Source organism: Talpa europaea (assembly GCF_964194135.1).
Source record: "Talpa europaea genome assembly, chromosome: 4".
Taxonomy (NCBI): Eukaryota; Metazoa; Chordata; class Mammalia; order Eulipotyphla; family Talpidae; genus Talpa; species Talpa europaea.
This window is the reverse complement of record NC_140070.1, coordinates 53,480,312-53,497,016: the sequence shown is the minus strand read 5'-3', so window position 1 is coordinate 53,497,016 and position 16,705 is coordinate 53,480,312. Positions and strand designations below refer to the sequence as shown.

The window sequence follows — 16,705 nt, the reverse complement described above, 5'->3', positions numbered from 1 at the left end:
AAGAAAATAATTTCATTTATAATTGCTTCAAAAAGAACTAAATACCTCAGACTCAATGTAACATAGGAGTAAGAGATCTATACAATGAGAACTACAAGATGTTATTAAAAGAATTAGCAACATAAGAAGATGAAAAGATATCCCATGCTCATGGATGGTAAGAATCAGCACAATGAAAATTACTATCTTGCCTAAAATGTTATACAAATTTAATGCAATTCCCATCAAAATCCCAGTAATATTTTTCAAAAAAAAAAAACTGAACAAAAATATTGAAGTTAATATGGAATCTTAAAAGACATTGAAATACAAAAGAAACCATAAGAAAACAGGACATACATGGAGGTATCACATTACTTGACCTTCAAACTACTATAAAACAACAATATTAAAAAATTATATGGTATTGGTACAAAAACAGATACATGGAACAGAATCAAAAGCCCAGAAGTAAATCCATTCACACCAGGGCCTCCCTTAGTGGTGCAGGCAGTTGAGTGCCGCACTGTGAAGCTGTCCACAGCCTCTGCAGCGCCAGTTCCATCCCGGCCGGCCAGCCAGGGTCCCACATGGCATGGCAGACCTCTCCTGCCTCGCCCACTGCTCCTCTCAGCAGTGTATTTCATCAGTCTGCCTGTTCTGTTCCCCTCTCTGTCTCTGGTGAATCCTCTCACCCTCCTGCACATCTGGTCTGTACCCCGGTTCTTATATAAATAAATAAATAAATCTTTTAAATAAATAAATAAATAAATCCATTCACACCAGCATGTAATCTATGATAAAACATCTATGACCATAAAATGAGGAAAGGATAGGCAATTTAATAAATAGTGTTGGGAAAATTGGAAAGCCACACATAAAATGATGAGGTTGGATTATTCATTAACACTATACACAAAAATAAATATCAAATGTATTAAAGATTTCTATATAAGATCTGCAACAATAAAATACATAGAAGAAAAACATTGTCTACAGATCCCATGAGATCAATGATAAAGATATTTTTGGTGACTCAACCTCTACGGCAAGGGAATTAAAAACAAAACTAAACAATTGGGATTACTTCAAGTTAGAAAACTTCTATACATGGGCCTCCCCTGGTGGCACAACTGATGAGTGCTGTGCTGCAAAGCTGCCTGCAGCCTCTGCAGCGCCGGTTTGATCCACGGCCGCCGGCAAGGGTCCCACCTGGTGCACAGACCTCTCCTGCCCTGCCCGTTGCTCCTCTCAGCAGTGTATTTCGTCAGTCTGCCTGTTCTGTTCCCCGCTCTGGCTCTGGTGAATTCTCTCACCCTCCCGCGCTTCTGACTGTACCCAGTGCTTATATAAATAAATAAATCTTTAAAAAAAAAAAAAACTTCTATACAGCAAAAGAAAATTCAAAATGATTAAAGAAACATCATTCTGAAAGGGAGTAAATATTTGCACGGTATATAACTGATAAAGGATTAATATCCAAGATATATATTAAAAAAGCTCATACAATTCAACAACAACAAAAAAATCCAATTAACAAATGGGCAGCAGATATGAACAGACAATTCACTAAAGATGATATCCATGGGCCTCCTTGGTGGCGCAGGGTTAAAGACAATGCTATCAAGCTATCACCAACCACTGAAGCATGAGTTTGATTCCCCTGCCGGCCAGGGAGGTGACCCACATGGCGCAGTAGACCTCTCCTGTCTCTCCCACTGCTCCCCTTAGCAGTGTATTTCAGTGGATCTGCCTGTGTCTGGTAATCCTCTGAACCCCCGCATTCTGGCCTACACCCCAGCTCTTGTATGCATAAATAAATAAATCTTTAAAGGAAAAAAAAAAAGGATATCCAGAATGCCAAAGACACACACACACACACAAATGTTCATCATTACTATTTATAAGAGAGATACTAATTAAAACTATAATGAGATACCACCTCTCCCCTGGGTATGGAAGTGGAGAAAAGGAATCCTACCACACTGTTGCTGGGAATGACTGGTGAATCTGTTATGGGAAGCAATCCAGATTTATCTTAAAAAATGAAGAATGTAACCACCATACAACCTGACAATTCCACTCTTGGGGCATATATCCATAGAATATGAAACAATCAACAGCAAACCTTATGTCTTTTTTTTTTTTTTTAAAGATTTATTTATTTATTTATACAAGCACTGGGTGCAGTCAGAAGCGCAGGAGGGTGAGAGAATTCACCCGAGCCAGAGCGGGGAGCAGAGCAGGCAGGAGGACCGAAGTACACTGCTGAGGGGAGCAGCGGGCGGCAGGAGAGGTCTGCGCGCCATGTGGGACCCTCCCCCGGTGGCCGGGAGCAGCAGAGGATCAGCAGAGGATCGAACTGGCGCTGCAGAGGCTGCAGGCAGCTTCGCAACCCAGCGCTCAACCGCTGCGCCACCAGGGAGGCCCTTATGTCTTATTTTTAGAAGGCAGAATTGAGGGGTACTCCAGGAATCCCAAACCTTGCATGCTGTCAATAGGTTCTGTCACCCACTGCATAAAGACAAAACATACTTAGTGTGAAAAACCTTCAATAGAAAAGAACTTTAATAGAGTTAGTGTTGTAGAAAGAGAAGAGATAAAAGGACTATAATCTCCCAATGAAACACCCAAAGTTACCCATCCCTTATGGGTAAATGTCCAGCCAAACAAAGTTGGCCCAAAGCAGGGCCGCTGAGGCCAGAAAGCTTGCAACAAGTCTAAGGCACTTTCTGGCGGGAACCATAGGAAAGAAGGGGCCGGGAAAGTCTGGAAGGAAAAGAGCAAAATCAAAATACAAGTCAAGATAAAGGCTACAATTATCAGCCTCTCCATGGGTCTCTCACCCACATCTTTTCCAGTGGCTCTTTCTATGTCCCTGGTACAAGTCCGAGGCTGGAAAGCAAGTGCAGTTTCTTCTTCACTTGCCTCTCTGTTCCTCGTACCTCCTCCTAGTCTTCTCCCCCAAGCCTTCTCTCTCAAGTCCTTTATGGCTTTCCCTGGTCAATGGTCACTCAGCTTCTCCCTTGATTAGGTGAGGCAGGGAACATGGAACTTCTCCTTTTTAGAATACACTGTTACATTATAACACTTAAGCAGTATTATTTACAATAGCTAAGAAATGAAAGCAGGGGCCTCCCTGGGGACACAAGGGGTTAAGATGCAACCTATGAAGCTATCGGCAGCCTCTGCAGCACGAGTTCGATCCCCCAGCCAGGGAGCTACCCACATGGTGCAGCAGACCTCTCCTGACTCACCTGCTGCTCCCCTCAGCAGTATATTTCAATAGATCTGCCTGTTCTGCTTCCCACTCTGTCTCTGGTGAATACTCTCACCCCCCCCACCACACACACCTCTGGCTTGTATCCCAGCTCTTGTACAAAAAATAAATAAATCTTTAAAAAAAAAGAAAAGAAAATGGAAGCAACCTAAAGCTCACTGAATGGATTGAAAAGTTGTGGCACATACATCTCAAATATTGCATAGCCACAAGGATGAAATGCAGCCATTTTCAATAAAATGGAGAAAATTTGAAAAATTATGTGCAACAAAGCAAGTTAGAACAATAAACACAAATATTAGATATTGGCTATTCATATAACAGACAATGCAACAACATAAAACACTTTCAAAAACTACTGAGGCGCTGAGGTTAAGGGGGGAGGGAAAGTAACAAGGGGATACAAGGGGTGTGGGTGGTGGGAAAGAAACAGAATTACTCAAAATAACTAAAGACTCAAAACTATAAATTTATTTTCTATGCCAAAGAAATTAATTAGTTTATAGTCTTACAGAATTTCAACTCTTGTCTGACATCAGGTTTAAATACATAGTGCTTCCTATTTGTCATCTATCGTTCTATTGTGTGTTTCAATTTCTGTTAAAATTTAAAGAAAATAAAATTGCTAAAAAATCTGATCAGATATAAAGATGAAACTTTTATCTTTTGCCTCAAGGATGTCCCTGGGTCATTCCTATACAAGGATTAGGTTAGTATAAACAGTGAGGTGGAGCTTTTAAGTATAGAAATCTATTAAGCAAATTTACAAACTTAAAATAAGACATCATGCAGTGATTGGCTTATCTCACAAACAAAAAAATAGTATTGACAGGAACATGATGTAATTAAGAGCCTCCTGAACAAGAAGAGGCAAGACAGGTTTTCCTGCAGTGTAGCACTGGAAGAACTATCATTTCCTTTTCTGTGATAATGTTAAGCTGGATCCTTTTAGAAACACCCAACTCCCCCAATCCATAGCCCTTAAATTGTTTCTAGATCCTTGAATAACCAAATTGAATGGAATATGAACTGGTGCAGAAATAAAATTAACTAATTTTTCCATTCCAATTCTTGCCATGGCCTGGCTTTTGATTTTTGAAATTGACTCCTGCTTTTCTCTACCTCACTTTGCACTCTTTCCTTCTAACTCTAGCTCATCTCACTAATCTCACTGTAGAAAATTAAGTCTTTAATAAACTAGTCATTTGAAAAAGCAGGGGAGTAGAAATCTTTAGTTTTATTTCCTGATCAAGATGAATATACAATGAGAAATTAATTCAAATAAGCAAAGCTTTTAGATGTATCTTACCTGACAAAATAGAATTCAGCATATCAAGTCAGTCAAATGACCTTCAGCAAATTACTTAAAACATCCATTTTATAAAATAAAAAAGTTGAAGCAGTTGGTCTCCTTCCAACTCAACTTGATGAAATAGAATCTAGGTCACATAATTGTTACGACTGGATGTCATTCCTAGGGTATTTACACAAATAGATAATTTTAAGTTTTCATTCAACAAATTTTTGCCATTCAACATCAACATGGTACTTAAACTGAGGATACAGAAGGGAATAAGAAAACTGTTCCTGCCTATGCCTAGATCAGTCTTAGAGCTTAAAAAAGAAAAAGAAAACCTTTGCATTAAAACAATCTATAGAAAAGACAGATTTAAAACATAAAACAAGGAAAATAAGTTTTAACATATGAAGCTAAATTACCTTACAGAATTGTTCCAATTCTGAATTAGGTAGTAGTTGGCTAGCTAGAGAATTTGCTTCTCAAAATTCTTTTTAAATAGCACCTGATGCATGAGTGAATTGATGGTGGGAATTCTATGGGGACTACACCTGAGAGAAAGCTAATATACAAAAATGAACAATGATGTAAAATATATACAAATAAATAAATGATATTAAAAAAATAGCACTTGATAGTTTTTAAACCTTTCATTAAGAATAATTTTGCCTAAAATTGAAGGATGGATTATCTTGGGGGGCTCGTGGGAAGGGGGGGGAGAAAGAGAGAGAGAGAGAGAGCGAGAGAGAGAAGAAAATAAGGCTTACCTGTTATTTATCTGATTGGCTGAAACACTTTTACTTAAATGAACACTTACCTCCTACATAAATCTTGTTTTATTTCTTGTATTACTGTAATTAAATTTATATCAGAAATCATGTCTCTTAAAGATAGTTAGTTTTAAAGTACATAACGAGGACATACATTTTTTTCCTAAGTATATCTTCAAGAAATACAGCAAATTCATGAATGAGGCAAGCACTAGAAAGCTAATAAATGAACTCACAAATGAGAAATTCAGAGGTGTCATTACCCTTAATATTACTAATAGTTTTTAGGTAGTTTCTTTCCCTTGAAGTTCTATGCAGTAAGTATTTTCATCACAAACATTTTCACCACTTAACAAATTGACTGTAAGGTAATTCTGCTAAGATAAAATAACTAGTTCCAAGTTTGGCTTCATGTATGGTCTATACAGTAATGAGTAGATGTGGTGGTGTTAAATAGTGGATGATAGCAGTTTGCAGATCCTTTCATGAGCACCCATCCCTCCCACCAGCCAAAACCAAAAGCTTAACAAGCTACCACAAATATAAATGAAGTAGCTAGTAATTCACAACAGTTTTTAAATTAACCTTTCGATAATTTAGATACAACACCTTGTTCTCTGATAACACCTTTACTAAATTTACCACGTGATATTACGAGTTGGGGGCAAAATAAGAATGACCCCAAAGAGGAAATGGATCCATGATTTCTGATGAATATAAGTTTTGTGAAAATGGGAGAAAATTTTTTATAATGACTCATCATGTGTTGGAACATTTAAATGTAGTCAAGATATGTACAACTGGTTGTTACATACAATGATAAGAAATAGCAGCATCTCTTTTCTGTTCCCTACTTGCAGGGAAATCTGAAGAGTTTTACAACAGATTTTCTTTTTTTTTTTGGATTGTAGAGAATTTACATAAGACATTAAATCCTAATTATTTAATTAACAATTCTTTTATTTTTTGTAATTTTATCTTCACTGCAAAATTCCATACAATTAGTTTTTTTTTTTGTTTTTTTTTTTTTATAGAGGCATGTTTTCTTTCTTTCTTTATTTGTTTGGTTTTTTTTTTTTTGTTTGTTTATACATGCACTGGGTACAGTCAGAAGCGCGGGAGGGTGAGAGAATTCACCAGAGCCAGAGCGGGGAGCAGAGCAGGCAGAAGGACCGAAGTACACTGCTGAGGGGAGCAGCGGGCGGCAGGAGAGGTCTGCGCGCCATGTGGGACCCTCCTCCGGTGGCCGGGGAGCAGCCGGGGATCGAACCGGCGCCGCAGAGGCCGCGGGCAGCTTCGCAACCCAGCGCTCAACCGCTGCGCCACCGGGGAGGCCCCCATACAATTAGTTTTGCAGCAAAAATGCTTACAGTAAAAAAATGTGAGTATACCACACACAAATACCAATATTTTTGAGTGCAATTCTGTTGACATCAAACCTAAGTAATCGGTTATTCCAACAACCAAATGGGTTTATTCAGAAACAATGAGCAGAAAAGAGGGCAAATTAAGGAGTGTTCAGGGTGAGGCCTATGTGCACTTCTCCAAAATCTAAGGCTAACTTCTGAGGATCTTCCCCTGAGTTCCAGGGGAGGAGACAGAGCATCTCCTCCTGCAGATGAGAGACAGGTTGGGTTCTGTACTTTACTGCTTTCTACAAAGCTGACAGACGCTTTCTATTCTCCTTACCTCACTTAAATAGGGTTCTGTATATTAATGCTCACCAACCCAACTGGCTAACCCAAGGTCTATAACCTCAGTCTATTTGGTATTCTATATATGTATTTTCTAAGAAAAATAAAATATTAATATCAATACATTTCAGTCAAATTTCCAACAAGGTTTTATGGTAGAAAATGTAAAAGCAAAGAATCAAAATAACCAATGTAATTTTGAAGAAGTAATATAAAATACTTCACCTTGGCATTTATTGCTGTACTTCCCTGGGTCATACTAGTGATGGGCTACCAACTTGCATATTCCAGTACTGTTTTCTTTGGACCTGAAATGACTTATAAGGGCCCACTGAATTTTTTTAATTTCAGTATTTGTAGTATTATGTATTTTTGTCTGGTTTACTGAATCTCAATTTATATGCACTAAAATTTACTCTTTTTAAGTGTACAGTTGGATGTGCTGTGCAATCAATCTTTGCCCATCAGATCCTAATAACCAATGATCTGATTTTGTCTTCTGTGATTGTCTTTTTTTATAATGTCATAGAAATAGAATCATATAGTATGTAGCCTTTCATGCTAGGTCTCTTCACTTATAATAATACGTTTATGAGTTAGCATGTTATCACATATATCAGGAGTTAGTTCTTGTGCCATCTTGGTTAGGTTGAATTATTTCCCAGAATTCTGTGTCTGTACACTCACAGTTGGGGTGAGCCATAGGACACATTTTAGAGTGGGAGTTAGAGATAAAAGTGAAGCAGCCAATTTGCTTTTTATGCAGGCACTTCAGTGACACACATATATTGCAAGTTATCCACTGGTTCATTTTGTTGGATGGGGCAGCAGTTAGGCTGCTGTGCCACCTTTCCTTGTATCCTCCTTCAGCCGCTCTGATTCCTGGACCAAGCATATGCTTAGCAACAGTACTGGACAACTTCTACAAGATATCCATACATCTTCAAGGTCGGACACAGTGAGAAGTGGTGTGGGACTCAGTCCATCCTCTTGAGTTCTAGCTTGTCCTTGCTTTTGTCCACTTTACATCTAACTTCCCTGTGAGCTTCAAATTCCAGCATTAGATGCAAAACAATATCAGAGAGACTGCTTACCCTGCTTCCTGTAAACAAATCCCTGTAAACAAATTGCTATACACACAGCACACATGCCTGTAAATATCCTAATGGTTCTGCCTCTCTGATTGAATTCTGATGCAATTTCTTTTTTGTGTTGAGTAGATTTCCATTGTATGCATGTGCAAGTTGTTCATCTATTTAGCAGTTGTGGTTATTTGGTTGTTTTCAATTTGGGATCCTGAAAAAAGCTACTATGCACATTAACATTTAGGTCTTTGTATGGACACATCATTTTAAAACACAGTATTTATAAATATAAAAAGAAATTGCTGAGAGTTAAATGTGATTGTTACTGGAAATAGCAAGTAGTACAATGGGGTCTGAGATTGATGTTTTGAATTTTAGGTCTTTGTTAACATGACTTTTAAAAAACACTGAGTTTTACACTTCTAAAGAGTGAATTTGTAGTATGTAAATTATATCTTAATTTAAATAGTTGTAAAATGTATACAATACTACAATGGACAGATTGTCAATTCATAATATAATATCAAGTTTTATTCACCTTTTTTCTTACAATATGCTGTCATTCAAAATATACCTTATAAGTAACTCATGCATACAGTAGATACTCTACAAACATTTTGATTTAATAATTAGGTATTTTTTTAGAATGACTAAAAATCCTGATGTAAAATCCCAACTGGGAAATGCATAATCTCATTGTAGACAAAATATATAACTTTTACAATAAACATTTTTATAAGAATTTGTCCAAAAGAGGGAACACTTACAATTTGGAAATTAAAAAATAAAAAGTAAAAAGCAAGATGAAACACAATACTAACACATTTAGACAATGATCCCTGGATTGGTGGTACTTACACACCCAGGGCTACCTGCACCCTATGGCAGTAAGACCATCCGACATTCAGTTAAGAAGATAATTACATGTCTAGTGACCTCTTAGCTGGAAATGCTGTGAAAATATGTAAGTGATAGTCTGTGGGGAAAAAATTTAACGACATCCCTTACATGAACAAAGCAAAAAATTTAAATACATATTTTATTTTCCAATTAAAAAAATCAGCATTTTTCATCTTAAGCAGCAGGAATGTTCCACAAATAAGCATGAAGTCACTTTCATATTTTCTGTAGAAAATATTTTTGGAGGTAATTTCTAGAACCTTAGTCCAAATATAAAACAAATCTTTGCATTAGCGGGTCTTCTGATGTTTACAAAAACAAAACAGGCTGTGACCGCACATGTTCATTAAATGTCTTCTAAATTCTTATTTTGAGTTAGCTTTAGAACTATGAACATCAGTGTATTATGTTAAGGAAAAATTAAAAGCCATCAAATGTCAAATCTTAGAGAAGTAGCTGTGCAAACTTACAATCTAATATGCTATAGCTACAAACTATATTTCCCCAAAACAATGTAAGTCTATAAAAATTTAAATACAAGGACTATATCAATACATGGAAATGTATATATAAAATACCATTATGTGAAAAAAGCAAAATTAAAAATATAAAGTGATTACAACCATGGAAAAGTAAATATATTACAATAACAAAAACTGAAGTGAATTTAAATTTATAGAGACATAAATTCAAATATTCATTAGGGTGTTTTCTTTGTTGTTTAAGATTATAACAAAATAAAAAAAGAAAAAATAGACTATTATCTTAGATAAAACTATATTCCTAAACAATAAATACTAAACTATATATGAACTCCCAAAACAAAGATTTAAAAAACCATAATTTTTATATTTCAAGCATATCCTATGGAAAGAGATCAGCCCACATTTACTGACTTCTATTATACAATAATAAGTACATATCTTCTGGCAATATGTACAACTATAACTGCCCTTCTTAAACATAAAATGAAAAAAATTTTAATTATTGTTCAAATAAGAAAACCAAGCAGCATGCTAACAAAATCTATTTACTTAATGTTCTGCTCCTGCAAAAAGCCACTAACAAGGAGTTATAAAAAACTAGTTCTATATACATATTTTACATAACATATATATTATGCTATAAATATTTTAAAGAATGGCTTTTATATAATTATTGATTTCAATATATATCTTATCATTTAATTGCAAGTTGTGCAAATGCAGTCATTCAGATTAATTATTGAAAATGACTCTCTACATAACTTAGAAAATGGCTAATTTCTTGGATAAAACATAGCATATTTTGAAGTCCGAAAGCCAAGTAAATCCCTTATTTCATTTCGGAATTTTGACAAATCTTGGCGCAATTCATTTAAATTTTCCACAGTTGCCTGATCGGTACTTTGCATCTTCTGTCTCATAGAAGTTAAGTATCGATGCACTAAGCAGCACATCACTTTTTGGTAGTTTTCATCTCTCTTTTGTTTTAAATTTCTCCATTCCTTCAAAAAAAAAACAATAATATGATACTAATGATTTGCATAAAATAAAAAGATGGATTAAAAAATTCATAGACATCACACATGGTTTATAGCAACATGTAATGAATTATTTGTGTATTGAATAATTTTATAGAAAAATATAAGCTGAATCTGGCAGTCATTCTTTATGCTGACAATAGATTTCTGAATATTATCCATGTTTTAAAGGTATAAGGTGAGATTCCATAAAAGAAAATCATAGCTCACTCTCTCACTCTCAGTAAACATTTATTGAACTCTAACTTTATGTTAGACAGCAACCAAGCATTTGGATATAGGAGTGGAAAAAAATCTGATTATCTTAATGAATTTTCATTTATGATTCAGGAAACATTTGAAATTAGAAATAAAGATGTCCACGGTGCAATTCACACTTCAAACTTCTTACCTTTAAACTGTTTTGCCGTTTAACCTTGCCTTTTGATGTATGAGAGCAAATCCATTTGCTGAGGCTACTAATCATATAGCAGATAGTCTTTGGTGAAGGAACGATGTTGAAAGGTGGGGGCAACGTACATTTGTCATCAAAATAACTAAGCCACAACTTTGCTCGGGCAAACTTCCACTCTTTGTCTTCATGATTCTACCAGAGTCAAATGAAAAGGCAATGTAAGATATAAATATAACACAGAAGGAGGGACATGTGGAGATTGTTTGAAACTGTACAAATGTTTCCACACGGTATGGTAAAAAGTTGGTCAAGATTTGCAGTTAATACACATAACTTACGTTTTAAAAATATCTACATTTAAAATCAAACCAATAACAAACTCTAGAAATCTGACTGCAAAATTGAGGCTACCAGAGATGGGGAGGGAGAGAACAAAGTGGGGAGAGGCAAAGGGACTGTGGTATAGAACTGTGGGTGCCTTGGTGGCTGGAGGGTGTGACGTGATAACAAGAGGTGTGATCCTATAGCTCTAAATAATATGAATGTTGCCACAATAACAATAAAAAATCTATACTTAATTTTTATTTTATTTTTTTTAAACGTATTACTTTTAACAAATCCATTCTTTTTTTTTTTTTTAATAGAGGCATGTTTTATTTATTTATTTGTTTGGTTGGTTGGTTTATACATGCACTGGGTACAGTCAGAAGCGCGGGATGGTGAGAGAATTCACCAGAGCCAGAGCGGGGAGCAGAGCAGGCAGAAGGACCGAAGTACACTTGCTGAGGGGAGCAGTGGGCGGCAAGAGAGGTCTGCGCGCCATGTGGGACCCTCCTCCAGTGGCCGGGGAGCAGCCGGGGGATCGAACCGGCGCCGCAGAGGCCGCGGGCAGCTTCGCAACCCAGCGCTCAACCGCTGCACCACCGGGGAGGCCCTATACTTAATTTTTAAATGATACTCACTCTCGTAATCTTTGCTTGCTTATCTACTGCATACATTTGGTATAATCTGAAGGAAATATAAAATTTTTAAAATAATGAATACTTACTGCTATCAACTGAAAGCTTTTATGAAGCATTGCCACCAGCAGCTTGGTGAGCACTATCACAACCACGACATTGTATGTACCAACAATAACGGCTCCAACAAAGGACTGAAGTTCTTCTCCATAGCTAAATCTTGTGACAAAGATTGCCACATGTGCTAAGGAGAAAATATACCAGAACAAAGCAAAGCAAGTACCAATGAACCTGGAAAGAGAATTACACTTCTGTTTAAAAGGAAATTTTAAAATATTAATTATCAAAAAATGAAAAACTTATTCATAGCAACATTATGTAAAGAAAACATGGGTAATGCAGAATATATTATAAAATAAGGCTGATCCCAATATTACAGATAAGCTTTAGTTTGACTTAACAGATAAATCATTTCCTAACCTTTTAGCCTCTTAACCGCCTTTCCGTCTATTCTCAGCAATGAAGCCTCCATGATGCTATTAATGCACAGTTTGCCACAACTCTCTGCTCAAAAACTTGAAGTGGCTCTCATATCAATAGCCCAAAATCTTTCTGAAGCCAGTCATATTGTACCTGATCCTATTACCTTTTCACCTCATCTCCTACAACTCTCCTCCTGGATTTTCCTTGAAAGTGCCAGCCATACTCCCACCTTAGGGCATTTGCCTATGTCATTCCTTGTATCTGTGAATGCTCATTTAATCTTAATGCTTAATTAAAATGAAATGCAAATAGCTAAAGAATAGACTGTATATGATAGGAACATAAGAAATGAGTAGTTCCATATCCCTTCTCCATTAACAATGAAGGAAGACAGCCTCCCTGGTGGCCCAAGGGATTAAATATCAGCACAATGAAGCTATGGGCAGCCACTGCAGCATGTTCGATCCCCAGCCAGGAAGCTACCCGACATGGCATAGCAGACCTCTCCTGTCTCACCCACTGCTCCCGTCAGCAGTGTATTTCAGTCTGCCTGTTCTGCTCCCCACTGTCTCTGGTGAATCCTCTCATCGCCCCATGTCCTAAAACCCAATTCTTGTATGTACAAACAAATAAAAATAAATCTTTTTAAAAAAAGAATGAAAGAAGGTATTTTGGCTGCCTCATAATTGGTTGTTCAATTCATTATGATATAGTAAATTAGAGGGGAACACACTGATCATAAGCTATAATGATTCTCAGTTCTAATGTCCTCCTTAAAAGTATTGAAAATGTGAATATTTTGCTTTTAACAATGATGACAGTGACTACTAGCATTTAATATTTGAGGGGCAGAGATGCTGAACATCTTGCAGTAAGTAGGACAGATAAAGAACTGTCCAGTACAGAATGCTAACAAAATGCCAAGAATCTTGTTGAGATACAAAGCAGAAGAGCCAATACCTTAGGTCTCCTATTTATTGAATATTCCATACATAAAGATGATTATGCAAATGATTCACAAAAATTTCTTAAGTTTCTGAATTTTATTTTTATTTTAAAAAACATGAATACTTCATGAATTTACATGTCCTTTTTGCCCAGGGGCATGCTAATCCTCATACTGTTCCAATTTTAGTATATGTGCTGCTGAAGTAAGCACGAAAGATTCTGAGTTTAAAAAAGGAATCTCTTAAACAAAACTTGAAGTCCTATTTCTGTAGGCACAAAGTTATATATAACATGATAGAGAAATATATTTACTAGAAATTAAAAAAATGAAATTTAAAAAAATACTCACGAGTGGAACGTGTCATTGCTTTGCTGTTCACAGAAGATGCCTACACAGTCCTTCTGTTCTTTTGGAGTATAGCCTTTATCATACAGTTGTGTCAGTCCAATTGTGAAAGAAAACAAAACGAGAAGGAACATCCCAAGAAATTTTCCAAAATCCTGTAACATCTGTCCCATTGAAATCTGTGGAATATATTAGATAGGTGGAGGAAAATAAAATATGAAACATTAAATGACTGGACAATAAAAGGAAGAAAAGAGCTACTCCTTTCATTCCACAATCAATCCAGCTGCCTAACAAAAAGCCATTCTAATCATCCCAACACTGTGAATGTTGGACGGTACATTCCTTGAATCTGGATCAGGTCTGCAGAGAACACTGTTGCTCTGAAATTACATAGAGAAGACATGGAGATTTAAGAAAAGGCCTTGCTGGCAAAGGACAGGAGGAACATTTTTTGCTCAAACCTAAAGGAAATAAACACTTCTTAAATTTTACAAATATAAAGTCACGGTTACATATATTTCATTTAATATTTTTTAAAGATTTATTTATTTATTAATACAAGCACTGGGTACAGTCAGAAGCGCGGGAGGGTGAGAGAATTCACCAGAGTCAGAGCGGAGAGCAGAGCAGGCAGACTGATGAAGTACACTGCTGCGCGCCTTGTGGGACCCTCGCCCGGTGGCTGGGGATGGAACCAGGGATGGAACTGGGGATGGAACCGGGGATACAGAGGCTGCGGGCAGCTTCGCAACCCAGCGCTCAACCGCTGCGCCACCGGGGAGGCCCTAATGCTAAATATTTTGACTGAAAAATTTAGGGCGTGAAAATATAAAAGGAGGGGCCTCCCTGGTGGCACAAGGGGTTAAGTTGCAGCACTATGAAGCTATCCCTAGCCACTGCAGCAGGGGTTCCAACCCCAGCTAGGGAGGTGACCCACATGGTGCAGCAGACCTCTCCTGTCTTGCCTGCTGCTCCCCTCAGCAGTGTATTTCAGTCAGTCTGCCCATTCTCCACTCTGTCTCTGCTGAATCCTCTCACCTCAGGCCTGTACCCCAGCTCTTATATGCATAAATAAATCAATCTTTAAAAAAAAGGAAATTACAGCTCCAAAGTAAGTGTGGTATGCTGTGATTTCCGACCTCATTTCCATGACAAGTTTAGATTTCCTGTTTCTCCCTTCTTCTTTCCAGTTCCTAGTGCATGTTTCCTTTTTACTGTTTTTATTCCCTTTCCTTAAATGCTCCAAATATGTAAGTGAATTCTACATATTAAATCCTTTCTTTTTATCAATATTTTAATTCTGGTTTCTTGGTTTTGAAAGAAATTTTTAGTAGTAAATATGATTAGCAAACTAACTCAAATTCTTTAAATTTTTTAACATGGCTTTTGATTGTTTTTTAAATTGATTTACTATTGGTTTACAAAATTGCAAAAGTTTTCACTATGAATCAGTGGTTTTGCAAGAGAGGATTTCCTAATTAGAACATATTCAAGTATAGGGGATTTATTAAATAGTGATTTATTCCTATGATGGAATACTATGGCACCCTTAAAAATAATTTAACAGAAGAACTTAACCAACTGAAGAAATGTTTATGATTAATGTAAGCTGAAAAAAGCAAACTAGAAACAAGCAAACTGACATTCACCAAAATGATAGTTACTTCTGAATGATTATAAGATGATAGTTGATTGTTTTCTTTTGTCCTTACTATGTTTTCCAAGTACTTCATAAGAATATGAATTACTTCTATAATCAGAAAAATTTACTTTGGAAATATACGATTCTGACTAGATTTCTCTCAACTCACTCTGAACATGATTTCTACTAGCCCCATGTATAACCTTTGCCCGTGGAAATGCTCTATGTCATGATTATGATGGTGATTACTCAGTAAGAAATCTAAGCAATTCTCTTCTATGAGTTTAGTCCACATAGGGTTTCTGATATTTTACTTAACGTTCATAAATTGTGGGATTAGTAGTTAGATTTACAAATATTTCTGGCTGATTGACTTAATTTTATTCATTATAGAAATTATATTTATGTAAATTTATAGAGAAAAGTTAACATCCACTGACTTTTTCACTTCGCTTTTTAAAACATTAACTTTTAGTAGAGTGACATACAGTAAGCTGCATACATTTTTGTGTACAACTTGATGCATTTTGACATGTGTATATACTAATGAAGTCATCAACATAATCAAGGTAGGAAACATACCCATCACCACCAAAGTTCCCACATGCCCCTTTGTGTTCATGTATTTCCTACCACTGAAGATTCATAAATGTTATTATAATTTCTTTGTTTATATGTCACTGATAAAGTTTTTGAGTGTTGTATTCCCTAACCCCGTTTTCTTCATAAGCTCTGTGATTTTCATCACATAATTTCATACATTGCAATAATTTTTAGGAACACATATATCACATTATAGCAGACTAGTTGAGTCCTGATTGTTATTACTGATTATATTATACTAAATCCTTGTCAGATACACGCTTAGCAAAATTTTTCTTCTCTCCCTCCCCACCATCTCTTATGCACTTTGACCCTTTATCCCTTCCCTCTTTCTCTTAACCTCAGAAACTTCAGTTCATTTAATAATGTCCATCAGCTTTTGTGTTTTACTCTTTGTCATATTGCCTACTTTGTGAATGTCCAGTATTTGCCTTTGTCATTCTGACTTCCTTAACTACACATAATTCCCTTAACTCCTTCCATTTTGCTGTAAATGACAATATATCATCTTTCTTTATGGCTGAATAGTATTCCATAGTGATAGACCACATCTTCTTGATACAATCTTCTATCAATGAGGGAGTTCAGCAAGATAGCAGCACAGTGAAGATGCAAAGCTCACGGCCTTCATACATTCACAACTTAATTGCAGGGGAGCAAAGTCAATAACCCCTGAAAGATAAATGAACAACTACAGTACACAACAGAAACAACAGTCCAGTGGGAAAGGGTAGGAAAAGCTGCAAATGAACTGTGTCTGCTAAATTTTTCTTTCAGTTTTTGATTTGCCTTTTCATTCT

At 36.3% G+C, this 16,705-nt stretch overlaps 1 protein-coding gene across 14 annotated transcripts in view; it reads right to left on the bottom strand.

Moving 5' to 3' along the window:
• Nucleotides 1-10,263: 10,263 nt before the first annotated feature.
• Nucleotides 10,264-16,705, bottom strand: part of TRPC1 (transient receptor potential cation channel subfamily C member 1) — a gene marked incomplete at both ends in the record, with an annotated part of 50,720 nt that continues 44,278 nt past the window's right edge. For all 14 annotated transcript variants that reach the window (XM_084231263.1, XM_084231269.1, XM_084231271.1 and 11 more), the window contains 4 exons: nt 10,264-10,491; nt 10,919-11,113; nt 11,970-12,171; nt 13,661-13,836. In XM_084231263.1, coding sequence (XP_084087389.1) covers nt 10,264-10,491; nt 10,919-11,113; nt 11,970-12,171; nt 13,661-13,836 — 801 coding nt within the window. The remainder of the gene's footprint in view (nt 10,492-10,918; nt 11,114-11,969; nt 12,172-13,660; nt 13,837-16,705) is intronic.